The sequence below is a fragment of the Hemiscyllium ocellatum genome, chromosome 10 (assembly GCF_020745735.1).
Source record: "Hemiscyllium ocellatum isolate sHemOce1 chromosome 10, sHemOce1.pat.X.cur, whole genome shotgun sequence".
Lineage (NCBI taxonomy): Eukaryota > Metazoa > Chordata > Chondrichthyes > Orectolobiformes > Hemiscylliidae > Hemiscyllium > Hemiscyllium ocellatum.
This window is the reverse complement of record NC_083410.1, coordinates 88406148-88419860: the sequence shown is the minus strand read 5'-3', so window position 1 is coordinate 88419860 and position 13713 is coordinate 88406148. Positions and strand designations below refer to the sequence as shown.

The 13713-nt window shown below is 39.7% G+C and overlaps 1 protein-coding gene across 2 annotated transcripts in view; it reads right to left on the bottom strand.

The window, feature by feature from the left end:
- Positions 1 to 13504, bottom strand: part of apmap (adipocyte plasma membrane associated protein) — a 48318-nt gene extending 34814 nt beyond the window's left edge. Inside the window, exons 1-3 of one of the 2 annotated variants that reach the window (XM_060831730.1) lie at positions 13329 to 13415; positions 9076 to 9151; positions 3240 to 3356 (exon numbers count right to left, since the gene is read on the bottom strand). In XM_060831730.1, coding sequence (XP_060687713.1) covers positions 3240 to 3356; positions 9076 to 9119 — 161 coding nt within the window. In that variant the 5' untranslated portion in view covers positions 9120 to 9151; positions 13329 to 13415. Of the gene's footprint in view, positions 1 to 3239; positions 3357 to 9075; positions 9152 to 13328 lie in introns of both variants that reach the window. The other variant, XM_060831729.1, reaches the window with a different exon arrangement.
- Positions 13505 to 13713: the final 209 nt, after the last annotated feature.

The following is a 13713-nucleotide window of genomic DNA, read 5'->3' as shown; positions in this document are numbered from 1 at the left end:
ATGATGTGCTTGCAGACATCACCTTTGAATGTTCTCGTATCAACTTTAAAGATTAAAACATCTTGACCTGGAACCCCACCATAGGGGTAATTGTTTTTCTCTATTTATCCTATCAAATTTATTCATTTTCAATACCTCAAATACTGTTTACACTATAAAGTAATTGCCTCCTCTACTGGTTGACAAGCATGAATGTAGCAGTAAGGAGTAGCATTTTAACATTTATAATTTTGTTAAGTTCAAAACAGTTTTGTTTATTCTCCTATACTGGTTTAATTTCAAAATTTAAAAAGTTAGATGACACTTAATCACCCCACATCTTCTATTTTCAACCAAGAGAACTGTTCAAGAGAGATCACATTTTTAAAAAAAACTTCCCCTATTCTCACTACCTCTCCATAAACAGATTGTTATTTAGTTTTTCTGCTTTATGAAAGAGACGAGGCATACTTCCCCCACTCACTGCTCACAAGTTGTGACTTTGTAAAAACCACATCAACATTGGTATAGGTAAATCAGAAGTAGGGTTTATTCCACATATTCTTAAAACACAGAGTTACCTTGCAACACAAGCACATGTAAACACAGACATATATAGAATCAAAATGGATAAAGAGATTATTTAGTTAAATAGAAAACAATTGAGAAATGTGTCCTGGCTTTTAAGATGGAGTCCAGAAGTTCAAAATTGGAGTTAGCAATCTGGAATTACTTTGAGTTGGAGACAGTTGACTGTCTAGTTGCCAGTTGAGGAGTTGCAGGCAGTTTCTTCTCTTTAAAAATACCTTCAAAAGTTTTAAAGGAAGTTTTCCTTAAACGTGAGTTCTGTTTCACTATTGTGCTTTGTGATGATATTGCAGCTTTAAGAGGTTATTTTATCTTGGATTTTTTGAAGAAAGGTTTCAAAGCAAAGCAGAGATGCAGTACCAAACAAACAGAGCCAACCAGAACTACTAGAGTAAACAGCTTCTGAGGCCTTAAGTTTTTTTTAAAAACTTGGAACAACTGGAACAGCCTGAACAGGTGCGATCAAGCTCTCATAGAACTAGGAATTGTAGTTTTTTTAAACTGCTCCCCCCCCCCAAGTTTTCTCTGGTTATTATTCCTCCTGGGCTGCTGGAGTTGCATGTCAGACAACTATTTTCTGAATTTGCCTTTTGCCAAGGCTGTGTTAGTGGAATGTTACTATATTGAGACTGTTACTGTTTAGTAGTAAAATAATCTACTATTCTGTTAAGTCTTTCAATAGAGTTAAGTTATGCCAATTCCTTCTTTCTGTTGTTGTATTTTAACCACAGGGGATGAATAAAGTGTGTTTTACTTTAAAGCCGATCGCTTGATCAATTGAGTTGCATTTGGAACTCAACAGCTTACATTTACCTCTAATATATGAAAAAGTTAGGGTCTAGCCTATCTTCTGAATATTTTGAGGGGACTTGGTCTAGTCCATAACAACTTGAGGTTTTTATTTGCAGAGTGCACAAAGATAAGTTCATGGCTGATTTTTAGGCAAGAAGCATTTCTTTTATAGCCTGGAGTTAGCGACATTGATCATAGTCAACAGATGTTGCATGGCATTACAATTGCCCCTTGACCATCTGCTGTATTAAAATTGAAAGGTAGTTTAATACTATAGGAATTGCAGCCAAGCCACCTGCTTATATCAGCCATCTTTATTTTAGGCAACTCACTGTGTTATAAAACAATCAGTAAATGCATAAAAGTATCAACAATTGGTTTTTACTCTGCTCATAACAAATTGTATGTTATTTATACAAAAAAAATCAAAATAACCTTCACTATGTTTCAACTGATTCCCTAAGTCAATTGTATTTTGCAAGCAGGTTTAACAAATATGATTCCAATCTTTTACAAAGATAGGTAGAGGGACAGGTAGCATTGAGGAGGACGCTGCAGAAGGATTTGGACAGCTTAGGAGGGTGGGCAAAGAATGTGCAGATGGAGTACTGTATGGGAAAGTGTGAGATCATGCACTTTAGTAGAAAGAGAGACATGCACTATTTTCTAAATGGGGAGAAAGTTCACAAGTCTGAAGCGCAAAGAGAATTGGGAGTTATAGTCCAGGATTCTCTCAAGGTAAACTAGCAGGTTGAGTCAGAGGTGAGGAAGATAAATGCAATGATGGCATTTATTTTGAGAGGACTTGAATATAAAAACAGGGATGTACTTCTGAGGCTCTATATTGCTCTGGTCAGACCATGTTTGGAGTTCTGTGTGCAAGTTTGAACCTCATATCTCAGGAAGGATATATTGGCCTTGAAGCACGTTCAGAGGACATTCATGAGAATGGTTCCAGGAATGAAAAGCTTAACATATGAGGAACAGAAAACTATGGGTTTATACTTGATGGAGTTTAGAAGGATGGGGAGGGATCTAATTGAAACATACAGAATACTGAACGCCATGGACAAAGTAGAGGTTGGGAAGATGTTTCCATTAGTAAGAGAGACTAGGACCCAAGGGCATAGCCTTACAGTAAAGTGAAGACCTTTTAGAACAGAAATAAAGAGAAACTTCTTTGGACAGAGAATGGTAAAGCTATGGAATTCATTGCCACTGAAGGCTGTGGACGCCAGGTCATTGAGTATATTAAAACCGAGATAGATAGGTAGCAAGGGGATCAAGGGTCACCAGAAGAAAGCGGGAGAATGGGGTTAAGAAATTTATCAGCCATGATTGAATGGCAGAGCAGACTCGATGGGCTGAATGGGCTAATTTCTGCTCCTATGTCTTATGGTCTTATATTCTTATAAACCTGCACTCCACAGATCTACTCCTATATTAACAGGCTGTTTTGCAATTACTGCTTATGCTAGTTCATAACTGATGATCTTTGCCCTGACCTTATTTTACAAAATAACAATTATGCAATTTTAGCACCCATTTCTTTTCTATATGATAAACCATCTTATTTTAAGCTAATATCCTATAAATTCATATTTAATATTTTCCTTCATGCACCTTGCTTCCTCACTCAACTTGATTTTTCCTCCAGGTGGAACTTTTCTTTTATTCCTTCTTGATCCTACCCTCCAGAAGTAGCAGTATTATTCTGATAATGGATCAATTGACCAGCAGCCTTCCACTAACATTTCCATACGCCAGTCCAAACAGCAAGAGTTGGTATGCTGTTCAACCACGCCTTCCAGCTGATGATATACAATTGGAGATTATTGGCTACAATATTAACATTTGAACCAGAGCAAATGAACTCTTACCTGAAAGGTTCAGGGTTTATTGGTGACTCCAGCAGCAATGTTGCCACCAGTAATGGGGCCAGAAGAGTCACAATGAGGGTTGTCAAGGTTATCCGGAAAACCTTCCCACTATATGCACTAAAAGAGAAAGATACTCAGGAATTTATAATGATATTGTGGAAAGAGAATGTTATTTTACGTTAACTTGGTAACTTCTCAATGAATGTTTTAGGAGGAATGTGTGCCCCACAAATATTTCAACGTTCATTAAGTCTTCAGAAAAATATTCAAAGAACAGCTAAGTACAAACTTTACAGAGTAAGGCAAAAAATTCTGTACAGAAAAACCAGTGGCCCAAATAGTTTTTTTTCAAAATGTATGGTTTAGAGGCATTAAGGTATATCAACACAGAGTCTAACAATTTCATAAGAAAATGCATAAACCTGAATACAAACTGACATTTTCCAAGCTCGCATCAGTTCTGAGGAAGGGTCACTGGACCTGAAACGTTAACTCTGATTTCTCTCCACACATGCTGCCAGACCCACTGAGCTTTTCCAGCAACTTCTGTTTTTGTTTGATTTACAACATCCACAGTTCTTTCAAGTTTTATATTCTTGTAATAATTCTGTTGCCATTTGCAATTCCTCTAGATCCAACTTTTGTTGCTTCACTAGTCTCATTACCACTTCCTTTCACTCCTTGTAGAGTGAAACAGCCTCCCGGTGGCACAGTGGTTAGCACTGCTGCCTCACAGCGCCAGGGACCTGGGTTCAATTCCCAACTCAGGCGACTGACTGTGTGGAGTTTGCACGTTCTCCCCGTGTCTGCGTGGGTTTCCTCCGGGTGCTCCGGTTTCCTCCCACAGTCCAAAGATGTGCGGGTCAGGTGAATTGGCCATGCTAAATTGCCTGTAGTGTTAGGTAAGGGGTATATGTAGGGGTATGGGTGGGTTGCGCTTCGGTGGGTCGGTGTGGGCTTGTTGGGCCGAAGGGCCTGTTTCCACACTGTAAGTAATCTAAAAAAGCCACATTCGTGATACCAGAGTTGGTTCTGCTGCACAGGGGATGGGCAAAAAGAGTGGAATTGCAATAGTCATAGGGGATTCAATTGTGAGGGGAATAGTTAAATGATTCTGCAGCCACACATGATACTCCAGAATAGCATGTTGCCTCCCTGGTGCCAGGGTCAAGGATGTCTCAGAGCAGCCACAGGACCTCCTGGAGGCAGGGAGGGTTAACACCCAGTCATGGTATGCAAGGTACACAATGTAAAAAAAAAATTCTAAAAGTAGAACACAGCAAGTTAGGAAGCAAACTGAAAAGTAGGACCTCAAAGTGATCTCAAGATTATTACCAGTGCCACATGCTGGTCAGCATAGAAACAGGATATATTGGATGAATATACGGCTAAAGAAATGGCGTAAGGGGAAGGCTTTCAGATTCCCAAGGCTTTGGGACTGGTTCTAGAGAAGGCATGACCAATACAACCAGATTACACCTGGGCACGACTGAGTCTTATTTGCTAGAGTAGTGGAGGGTCTAAACTAAATTGGCAGGGGAATGGAAACCTTTGCAAGGAGTTACAGGAAGGGTAATCAAGGACAAGAACAAAAGTCAGCAAAGGGAATCAGAGAAGTGATAGGCAGAGGGATCAAGGGCCAGAGTCAAACAAGGCCATAGTAAAATAAAGTGGGAATGGAACAAGCAATGTTAAAAAGACAAGCCTTAAGGCTTTTCCTGAATGCACAGAACATTCAAAATAAAGCAGATGAATTATTGCGCAAATAGATGGAAATGGGTATGATACAGTTGGGATTATGGAGACAAAGCTGCAGGGCAATAGGCAGGTTAGGAAATGTACTTCCAAGGTGTTCAGTATTTTGGAAGGATAGACAAAAAGGAAAAGGACTTACGTTACTGTTAAAGAAGATATAAACACAATATTTAGCAAAGATATTAGCTCAGACAATGTAAAATCCACATGTGTACACTGCAGAAATACCAAAAAACGTTAGTACAGGTGGTATTTAGACCACCAATTGTAGTGGTGATGGTGGGAACGGCAATAAACAGGTAATCAGAGATGCATGCAGTATAGGAGTATGTAACATGGATGCCTTTAATCTGCATGTAGGCTTGGCAAATCAAATTAGTCACAATACTGTAGAATAGGGATTCCTAGACTGTATGTGGGATAGTTTTCTGTACCAATACGTTGAGGAACAGACCATCTGACACTGGGTATTATGCAACGAGAAAGGAATAATTGATAATGCAATTGTGAGAGACACATTGAAGTTGAATGACCATAACATGATACAATTTTTCACCAAGACGGAGAGTGAGGTAGTTGATTTTGAGACTTAGGTTTCTGTATCTTAAGGGAAACTACAATGTTATAAGCTGGTTATGATGGATTGGGAAATGTTAATGAAAGGAACGACATTGAGTGTTTGCCTTTGCCTATCCAAAGATCAAATGGGTGAACTGCAAAAATTGTTTATTACTGTCTGATGCAAAAGTGCAAAGAGAATAATGAGAAGTTAAAGATAGTATGGAGATACAAATATGAAGTATACAAATTAGCAAGAATACAAATAATAGGCCTGAGCATTGGGAACAGCTTAGAAGTCAAAACAGGACCAAGGAAATGATCAAGAAGGGGAAAATAGAGTAGGAGAGTAAACTTACAGGGAATGTAAGAACTGACCATAAAGGTTTCTATAGATACGTAAAGAGAAAAGGATTGGTGAAAATTAATGACGGTCCCTTATGGTGGCAAACAAGGGGACTTATAATGGGGAACAAAGACATGGGTGACCAATTAAATTCCCTCTGTATTCATAAAGGAGGAGATGAATAATGATAGGGGAACAGAAGCAAATCTGTATTAGCACAAAAATGGTGTTGCAGAAATTGATAGAAGTGAAGGTTAAGAAATCCCTAGCGGCCCAAGAAACAATGGATGCATTGGTTGTCGTCTTCTAACGTTCTATAGTCTCTGGTACAGTTCCTATAGATTGAGGGGCAGCTAATGTTTAAAAAGGGTACAGAAAATGGAATATAGGCCTGTGAATCTGACATCGCAAAAAGAGAAAATGCTAGAGTTTATTACCAAGGGTTCTACAGCAGAGCAGTTAGAAAACATTAGGAAAATTAGTCACAGTTAGCATGGATTTCCAAAAGGGAAATCATGTTTAACAAAGCTATTGGAATTCTTTGAGGACGCAACTAGTACAGTTGATAGTGGATGCGGTTTACTTGGATTTTCAGAAGGATTTCAATATAGTCCCACGTAAGAAATTAGTGCATAAAATCAAAGCATTTGGGATTGGGGAAAGTGTATTGAGATAGTTAGAAAATTAGTTACAGACAGAAAACAGTAGGAACAAATGTTCGGCAGGTCGTGACTAGTCGGGTTTGGCACAATGACCCCTGTTATTTACTAAATATGTTGCTGATTAAATGAGGAAACTAAATGCATTATCTGAAAATTTGCAAATGATGCAAAACTTGGTGGAAGTATGAACTGAGAAGGATGCAGAAATTAAGTGTGATTTGAACAGGCTGAGCAAAAGGGCACATCCATGGTAGATGCAGTATCATGTGGATAAATATGGAGTTATCCTCTCTGGTAGCAAAGAATAGGAATTCAGATTAATATCTGAATGTTTGCAAATTGAGGTGATGAAATGTTCAACGAGACCAAGATATCCTTGTGCACCGGTCACTAAAAGTATGCGTACAGGGGCAGTAGATAGTAAAGAAGGCAACTGTACGTTGATCTTCCCATTAAGAAGATTCAAGTATAAGATGTCTATCGCAAGTATACAGGGCATTGGTGAGGCCATAACTGGAATAGTGTGTGTAGCTTTGATCTCCTTATCACAGAAAGAATGTCCTTCCTATAGAGGGAGTGCAGCAAACACTCAACAAATTGATTTCTGGTACAGCAGGATTGATGTAGGAGGAATTGAGTCAGTTAGGATTGTATTCACTGGAGTTTAGAAGAATGAGGTGGGATCTCAAAAATCTATACAATTCTAGACAGCTTTGATGCAGGATCGATGTTCCTGATGGGAGAGTCCAGAACAAGAAGTCACAGTTTAAAGATTAGGAGTAAAGCTTTTAGGACAGGATTAGTGTATTGAGCTTGCTGATCAGCCAGGATCATAATGAATGGCACAGGAAGCTCAAGAGGTCAAATTGTTGACTCCTGCTCCCGTCTTCTATATTTTTATATTTTCTATGTTCTGTCAATGTAGACTACATGCAATTTCTACAATGAATAAGATATTACATGGCTGGGAAAGAGGAATCCTAAAATGCATTATTGCATTCAAACCATTAATAAATCCCCAAACAGCATGAACCATTTTAACTGTTAGTAGCATCCCAGGAAGTTATCATTGACCAGAACCTTAATTGGAGCAGCTGTATAAATAACACCATCAGTAAAAGAGCAGTATAAATGCTGAAAATTCTCTGTTCAGAACTCGAGATCCTCTTCCAATCAGTGTTAATTCAGCATTCCATATTTGATACTTCCTGTGTAGCATGAGACCTCATCAAACTGTCACATTCATACATAGCCTTCTTCAAATAAACAAACCTCTAAATGAAAACAGAAAAGATACCATAAGAACCAAAATTCTGATTCTCCAAGATTTGTTAGGTGCCACCCTACTCCTATTAATGCAGCATATCAAAGATAAGATTTTGATCTTAGAAAGAAAGAATGAAAACTCACCTGTAGATAGAGGAAGGCAAAGGATGAACTGTGATCTGACATAGTAGGGAGCGGTCTCATGTCCACGGGCCAAGAGGGTTGAGACAGCTGATTAAAGTAATGTTGATGGCCAGTTCCCAAAATAAGGCACATCAATCAACAGGTCATCAACCAGATGGAAGAACAAAGACTATTGGTACTGAAACCACCAAATACTACCAGTGACCATTACAAGAGACGTCAGACCACAAACGTATGCTATCTCTACTCCTGCGTTTTCAATGGTTCAGGTATCAGCAAAGCATTCTCATCTGTCAGAGGTCACACATTTCCTTTCTTTGCCTAAATGACTAATGAATCATATCTAAACTGCAGCTTCTCAATAAAATATCAGAAAATAGCAATAAATAGTCAACTGCCTATGCAAGGTGACTGTGATGACAAACCCATTAAAATCAATATGTGACAAGTAACTCAGCTCCTACTTCTCCAAATCCCATCAAAAGTCAAGGCAAAAGGCAGAAGTACGAAAGAATACTCTTTTACTTGCCTGAATCAAACAACTCCAAAAACATTCAACAGGCTCAACACAAACTAGGATAAAACAGCCTGGACAACTGGCACCCGGTTCAAACAAATGTTGGAGGCAAAAGTACGCATCTTCTATAAGATGCACTGCAGGAACTCACCCCAAGGTTCCTCCACAGTACCTGGAAACCTGTAGCCTTACATCATTGAAGGAGAATGGCACGTGATACAAGGAAACATCACCAAGCCACACACAATCCAGTCTGATACTATACTGATGTTCTTTTACTGCCAACCAAGTTAAAATCCTGAAACTCATTTTCCAACAGCCTTCTGGGTGTACATACATAGACAAGATGGACTGCATTAGTTCAAGAAGATAGCTCATCATCACCTTTTCAACAGGAGTTAGGAACAAGCAACAAATCTAGCCTAATCCAAGATACTCACAACACAAAATAAAAACAATATATTTCCCTGCTTAACCCACCCAACATGGTTCATATCTAGGACTGCACAACATATTTACCTCTCCATAACATGCTTTCCACTAACAATCACACAAGTTTCCAATGCAAGAAACCTATTAAATACATACCACCCTGCAACTGTGGGAAACCTTTGCAGAAAATTCACTTTCATTTTCCTGGGTAGAAGTATGGATCCAAGACAACCTGAATAAGGGGTACAAAGGCAGAGTTAGCAAAAGAAAACTGAAGAACTAGGTTAAAAGATAGGGCACCAGAGATGTGGTGGTAGATATTAAATAACTCTTGGCAAACGTTTATCTCAATGAAAAAGAAAGACTCTGAAGGATGTATCATCTGTAGCTAAATAAGGAAGTTAAAGATCCATTCAAATTGAAAGACGCACTACAAATCTGCAAAGATCAGTGATAGTTCAAAATATTGGTCAGATTTCAAGGGGCAAACAATGACTTGAAAAAGGGAAAAAGATAACTTGTCATATAAGAGGAGACACAATAATTTCTGCAAATGTTAAATAGGAAAAGAGGAATTGAAGCCAATGTCAGTCCTTCAGAGCGAGTCTGGGGAATTGATAATGATAAACAAGGAAATGGCAGAGGTGTTGAACAGGTACTTTATGGATGCCTTTGCTGTAGAAGGTTAGAACACCTTCCAAAGATAAGGTTAGCATGAGGGAACCACTTCAACCAATCACTATCACCAGGGAAGAGCTGCTGAGAAAATTATTGAATCTATAAACTAAGTCACCAGAATTGGATGACCTTCGTCTGAAAACCTTGAAAAGAGAAGACATTACTGACAATGTTCCAAAACCCTTTCCTTCTGGAAAGGTGCCAGAAATGATAAAAAAGCAAATATTACACCGTTATTCAAGGAAAGAGTCAGAAAACAAAAATTATAAGCTAGTATATACAGCTGCCATAGGAAAATTGCTAGAATCCATTATTGTGATTGCAGCAGGATACAGTACTTAGAAAATCGTAACGTGATCAAGCGGAGTCAACATGGCTTTATGAAAGAAAAATAGCGTTTTAACTCATCTACAAGAGATTTTTGAGGAAGTAACAAGCAAGGTGATAAAAGAAAATCTGTACTTCAAGCTCCAAAAGGCAAATGATAGGGTGCTGCATCAAAAGTTACTACAGAAAATAATAGTATGAATAAAGAATTGATTTCCGAACAGGAAATACACAGTAGGGATAGGATGTGAAGGAGCCAGTGTTGGACTCGGGTGGATATCGGAGGGAGGACAACCACCGACGAAGGCGCAGCACTCTGAAAGCTAGTGCTTCCAAATAAACCTGTTGGACTATAACCTGATGTTGTGCAATTTTTAACAGTAGAGATAAATAGGCTGTTCTCAGCGTGACAAGCTAAAACTAGCAGACTGCCTCAGGGATCAGTGGTGTGACACTGACGTCTATTGTAAATAGTCAACAACACTGACGAAGAGACCAAATGAATGGTAGCTAAATTTGCCAATGACACCAAGATAAAGAAGCGAGCAAGTTGTCAATGAGGAGGATAGAGAGTCTTGCAAAGGTTTTAAAACAGACTTAATGAATCGGAAAAATACTTAGATAAAGTAAAATCTCAGAAAATTTGAATTGTCCATTTTGGCTGGAATGATGGAAAAGCAGCATTTATCTAAATGGGGAGAGATTACAGAACTCTGAAGTACAGAAAGTTCTGGGTGCCCAGTTCATAAGTATTCACAAAATGTTAGAGTGTACAAACAGAAAATGATAAGGAAGGGAAACAAACTGTCATTTACTTCAAGGGAAATGAAATGTAAAATAGCAATGGTTTCCTATAGTTCTACAGAGCTTTGGTGAAACTACATCTGAAGTTTCACATACAGTTTTGGATTTTAAAAATACGTATAATTGGATTAGAAATAATTCAGAGAATGGTTACTTGACTCATAACCGGATGAGGGAGTAATCTTATGAACAACAGTATACAATTTACATGTAAAGAAATTTCAGAACTCAGAGGCACTAAAGGAATCTTGGGTATCCTGGTACAAGTTAACATGTAAAAAATTGACGAGATTAAGAAGCTAATGGAATGTTAGCATTTATTGCATGAGAAATGAAATGTATCTAAGGAGGTCTACTTGGCCTTGATGAAATCACATCTAGAACACTATGTACAGTTTTGATTTCCTTTAAAAAATACATAATTGCATTTGAAGCAGCTCAAAGAAGACTCACTCAGCTCACTCCTGGGATGAAGGATTTATCTTACAGAGGAAAACAGAATAGTCATACAGGCCTTTTGACCTATCATATCTATCCCAACTAACAAACACCAAACGACTAATCCAATTTACCTGCACTAGGCCTGTTGTTTTAAGTGCTTGTCCCAATGCTTCTTAAATACTGCGAGATTACCTGCCTCCAACACCTTCTTAGGCAGCGTGCTCCATATTTCTATCAATCTCTGGGTGAGAATATATTTTCCTCAGATCTCATCTAACCCCTGACTCCTCACCTTAAATTTATGCCCTGTGATCTTCAACAAGGGGAAAAGATTTTCATGATCTGCCCTGATAATGCTTCCTATATGTAGTATATTTCAATCAGATCCTGCCTCAGCCTCATCTGCTCAAAGGAAAGCTATCCCAGTCAACACCCTGGTGAATTTCTTAACCATCCTCTCCAGTGCAATCACATCCTTCTGATGGTGTAGCAACCAGAACTACACACAGCATTACATCTCAGAGCTAACCAATATTTTATAAAATCGTAACAAGACTTCCTTACTCCTATATTCTACACCCCGTCAATCCTAAATGCCTTCTCCACCATCTTGTTTACCTGTGTTGACATCTTCAGAGTTCCATAGACTTGTACACCAAAGTCCTCTTGTCCCTTGGTACTCCTTCGGGATCTACCATTCATTGTGTATTCTCTTCTTTTATCAGACCTCCCAAAATGCATCACCTCACACTTATTAAGGTTAAATTCCATCTGTCATTGCACAAGCCAATTCGCCAGCTGAACATTATCAGACTGTAGCCTCAGATAATCCTCCTATCAACACCACCACCATCAATTTTCATGTTAACTGCAAATTTACTAATCATACTTTCTGCATGAACATTCAAGTTGTTGTGTATATAAAGAGCAAGGGTACCAGCAGTGATCTCTGTGGTATACCACTGCTCACAGGCTTCCAATCACAAAAGCAATCCTCCAACATCAACCTTTACCTCCTTTTTCCAAGCCAAATTTGGATCTACTTTGCCAACTTACTTTGGATGCCATGGCTTCTTACCTTTGGGACCAGCCTTCCACATGGGAGTTTGTCAAAGGTCTTTGCAAGATCCTTGTAAACCGTATAAACCACACTACCCTCAATGTATTTAGTCACATTTCTCTTTCCACTCTCTCAGACTCAAAGCTCCATTTACCCTAAGCAGAACATCACAAACTATACTGTCCCTATTAAACAGATACAGCATAGGGTTAGATAGAGTAAACTTTCCAACTACACTGTCCCCATCAAACACTCCCATGTCAGGGATATAGGCTGTGTCTTTACCTAGCGCAGCAGGTCAGGCAGCATCCAAGGAACTGGAGATTCGACATTTCAGGCATAAGCCCTTCTTCAGGAACGCCCTTATTCCTGAAGAAGGGCTTATGCCCAAAACGTTGAATCTCCTGTTCCTTGGATGCTGCCTGACCTGCTGCACTTTTCCAGCAACACATTTTCAGCTCTGATCTCCAGCATCTGCAGACCTCGCTTTCTCCTGTGTCTTTATCTACTGGAGTTGTAAAAACATGACTGGTGATCTTTTGAAATACACAAAATCCTGAGGAGACTTTGTTGGGGAAGTACCACAACCATGCCATATATTGTGCAGGTGGAGAGTGTGGTGCTGGAAAAGCAGAGCAGGTCAGGCAGCATCCCAGGAGCAGGAGAATCAACATTTCAAGCATAAGTCCTTCATCGAGGAATCATTATGTGAGAAAGAGAGAGAGAAATACAGGGATCACAGTTTCACAAAAGGTGTTTCTTTAGAGTCAGATTTCTTTTTATACCAGGGCCTTGTTATTATGTCAAATTATCGCCCCAGAAAGCTTTGAAGTCTGCGTTAATTAATTTACTCAATGCAGACAGTGGCGGGCAGACAGGAAAGTGAGGGATGGAAGACAACCACATCATCCATGATCTTGTAGAATGTTGGAACAGCGGACTAAATCTGATCTCCCACTCTGTTAATATTGACCTCAAAAGAAGGGGGCAAACCCAGTCTGTTACATTAAGGAACCCAGTCAGCACGGTTACTGTCAAAGGGGTGTTATATGACCGCGACCGCCACGACATTCCCCAAGGTCCCTTGCCCAGCCGCTACCTCACATGCTTGGTCTCAGCGTCCCGCGATTCATCCGAAACCACCTGCGGCTGCTGTGGCCGGCGCTGCCGCAGACCTTCCCCCTCCTTCATGATCCCGGGCTCCGCTCCACTGGACAACGCCGCCCGAGGCCAGCCGCCCAAACTGGGAACGGCGGTGCGCGCCGCCAACTACGTCACCGCGGCGCAAGTCACAACGGGACGTCGAGGGGCGCGCGCACGATGGGCGGCAACTGCCAAACGGAAAGGGGCGGGGTTTCCTCTCACTGACCCCTTGGTGGTGAGGTTGTCTGAAAATGTCCTACTGATGGTCAGTTTATCTGTAATTATCCAACTGATGCTGATTTTATCTGTAACTGTCCAACTGATGGTGAGTTTACCTGTAA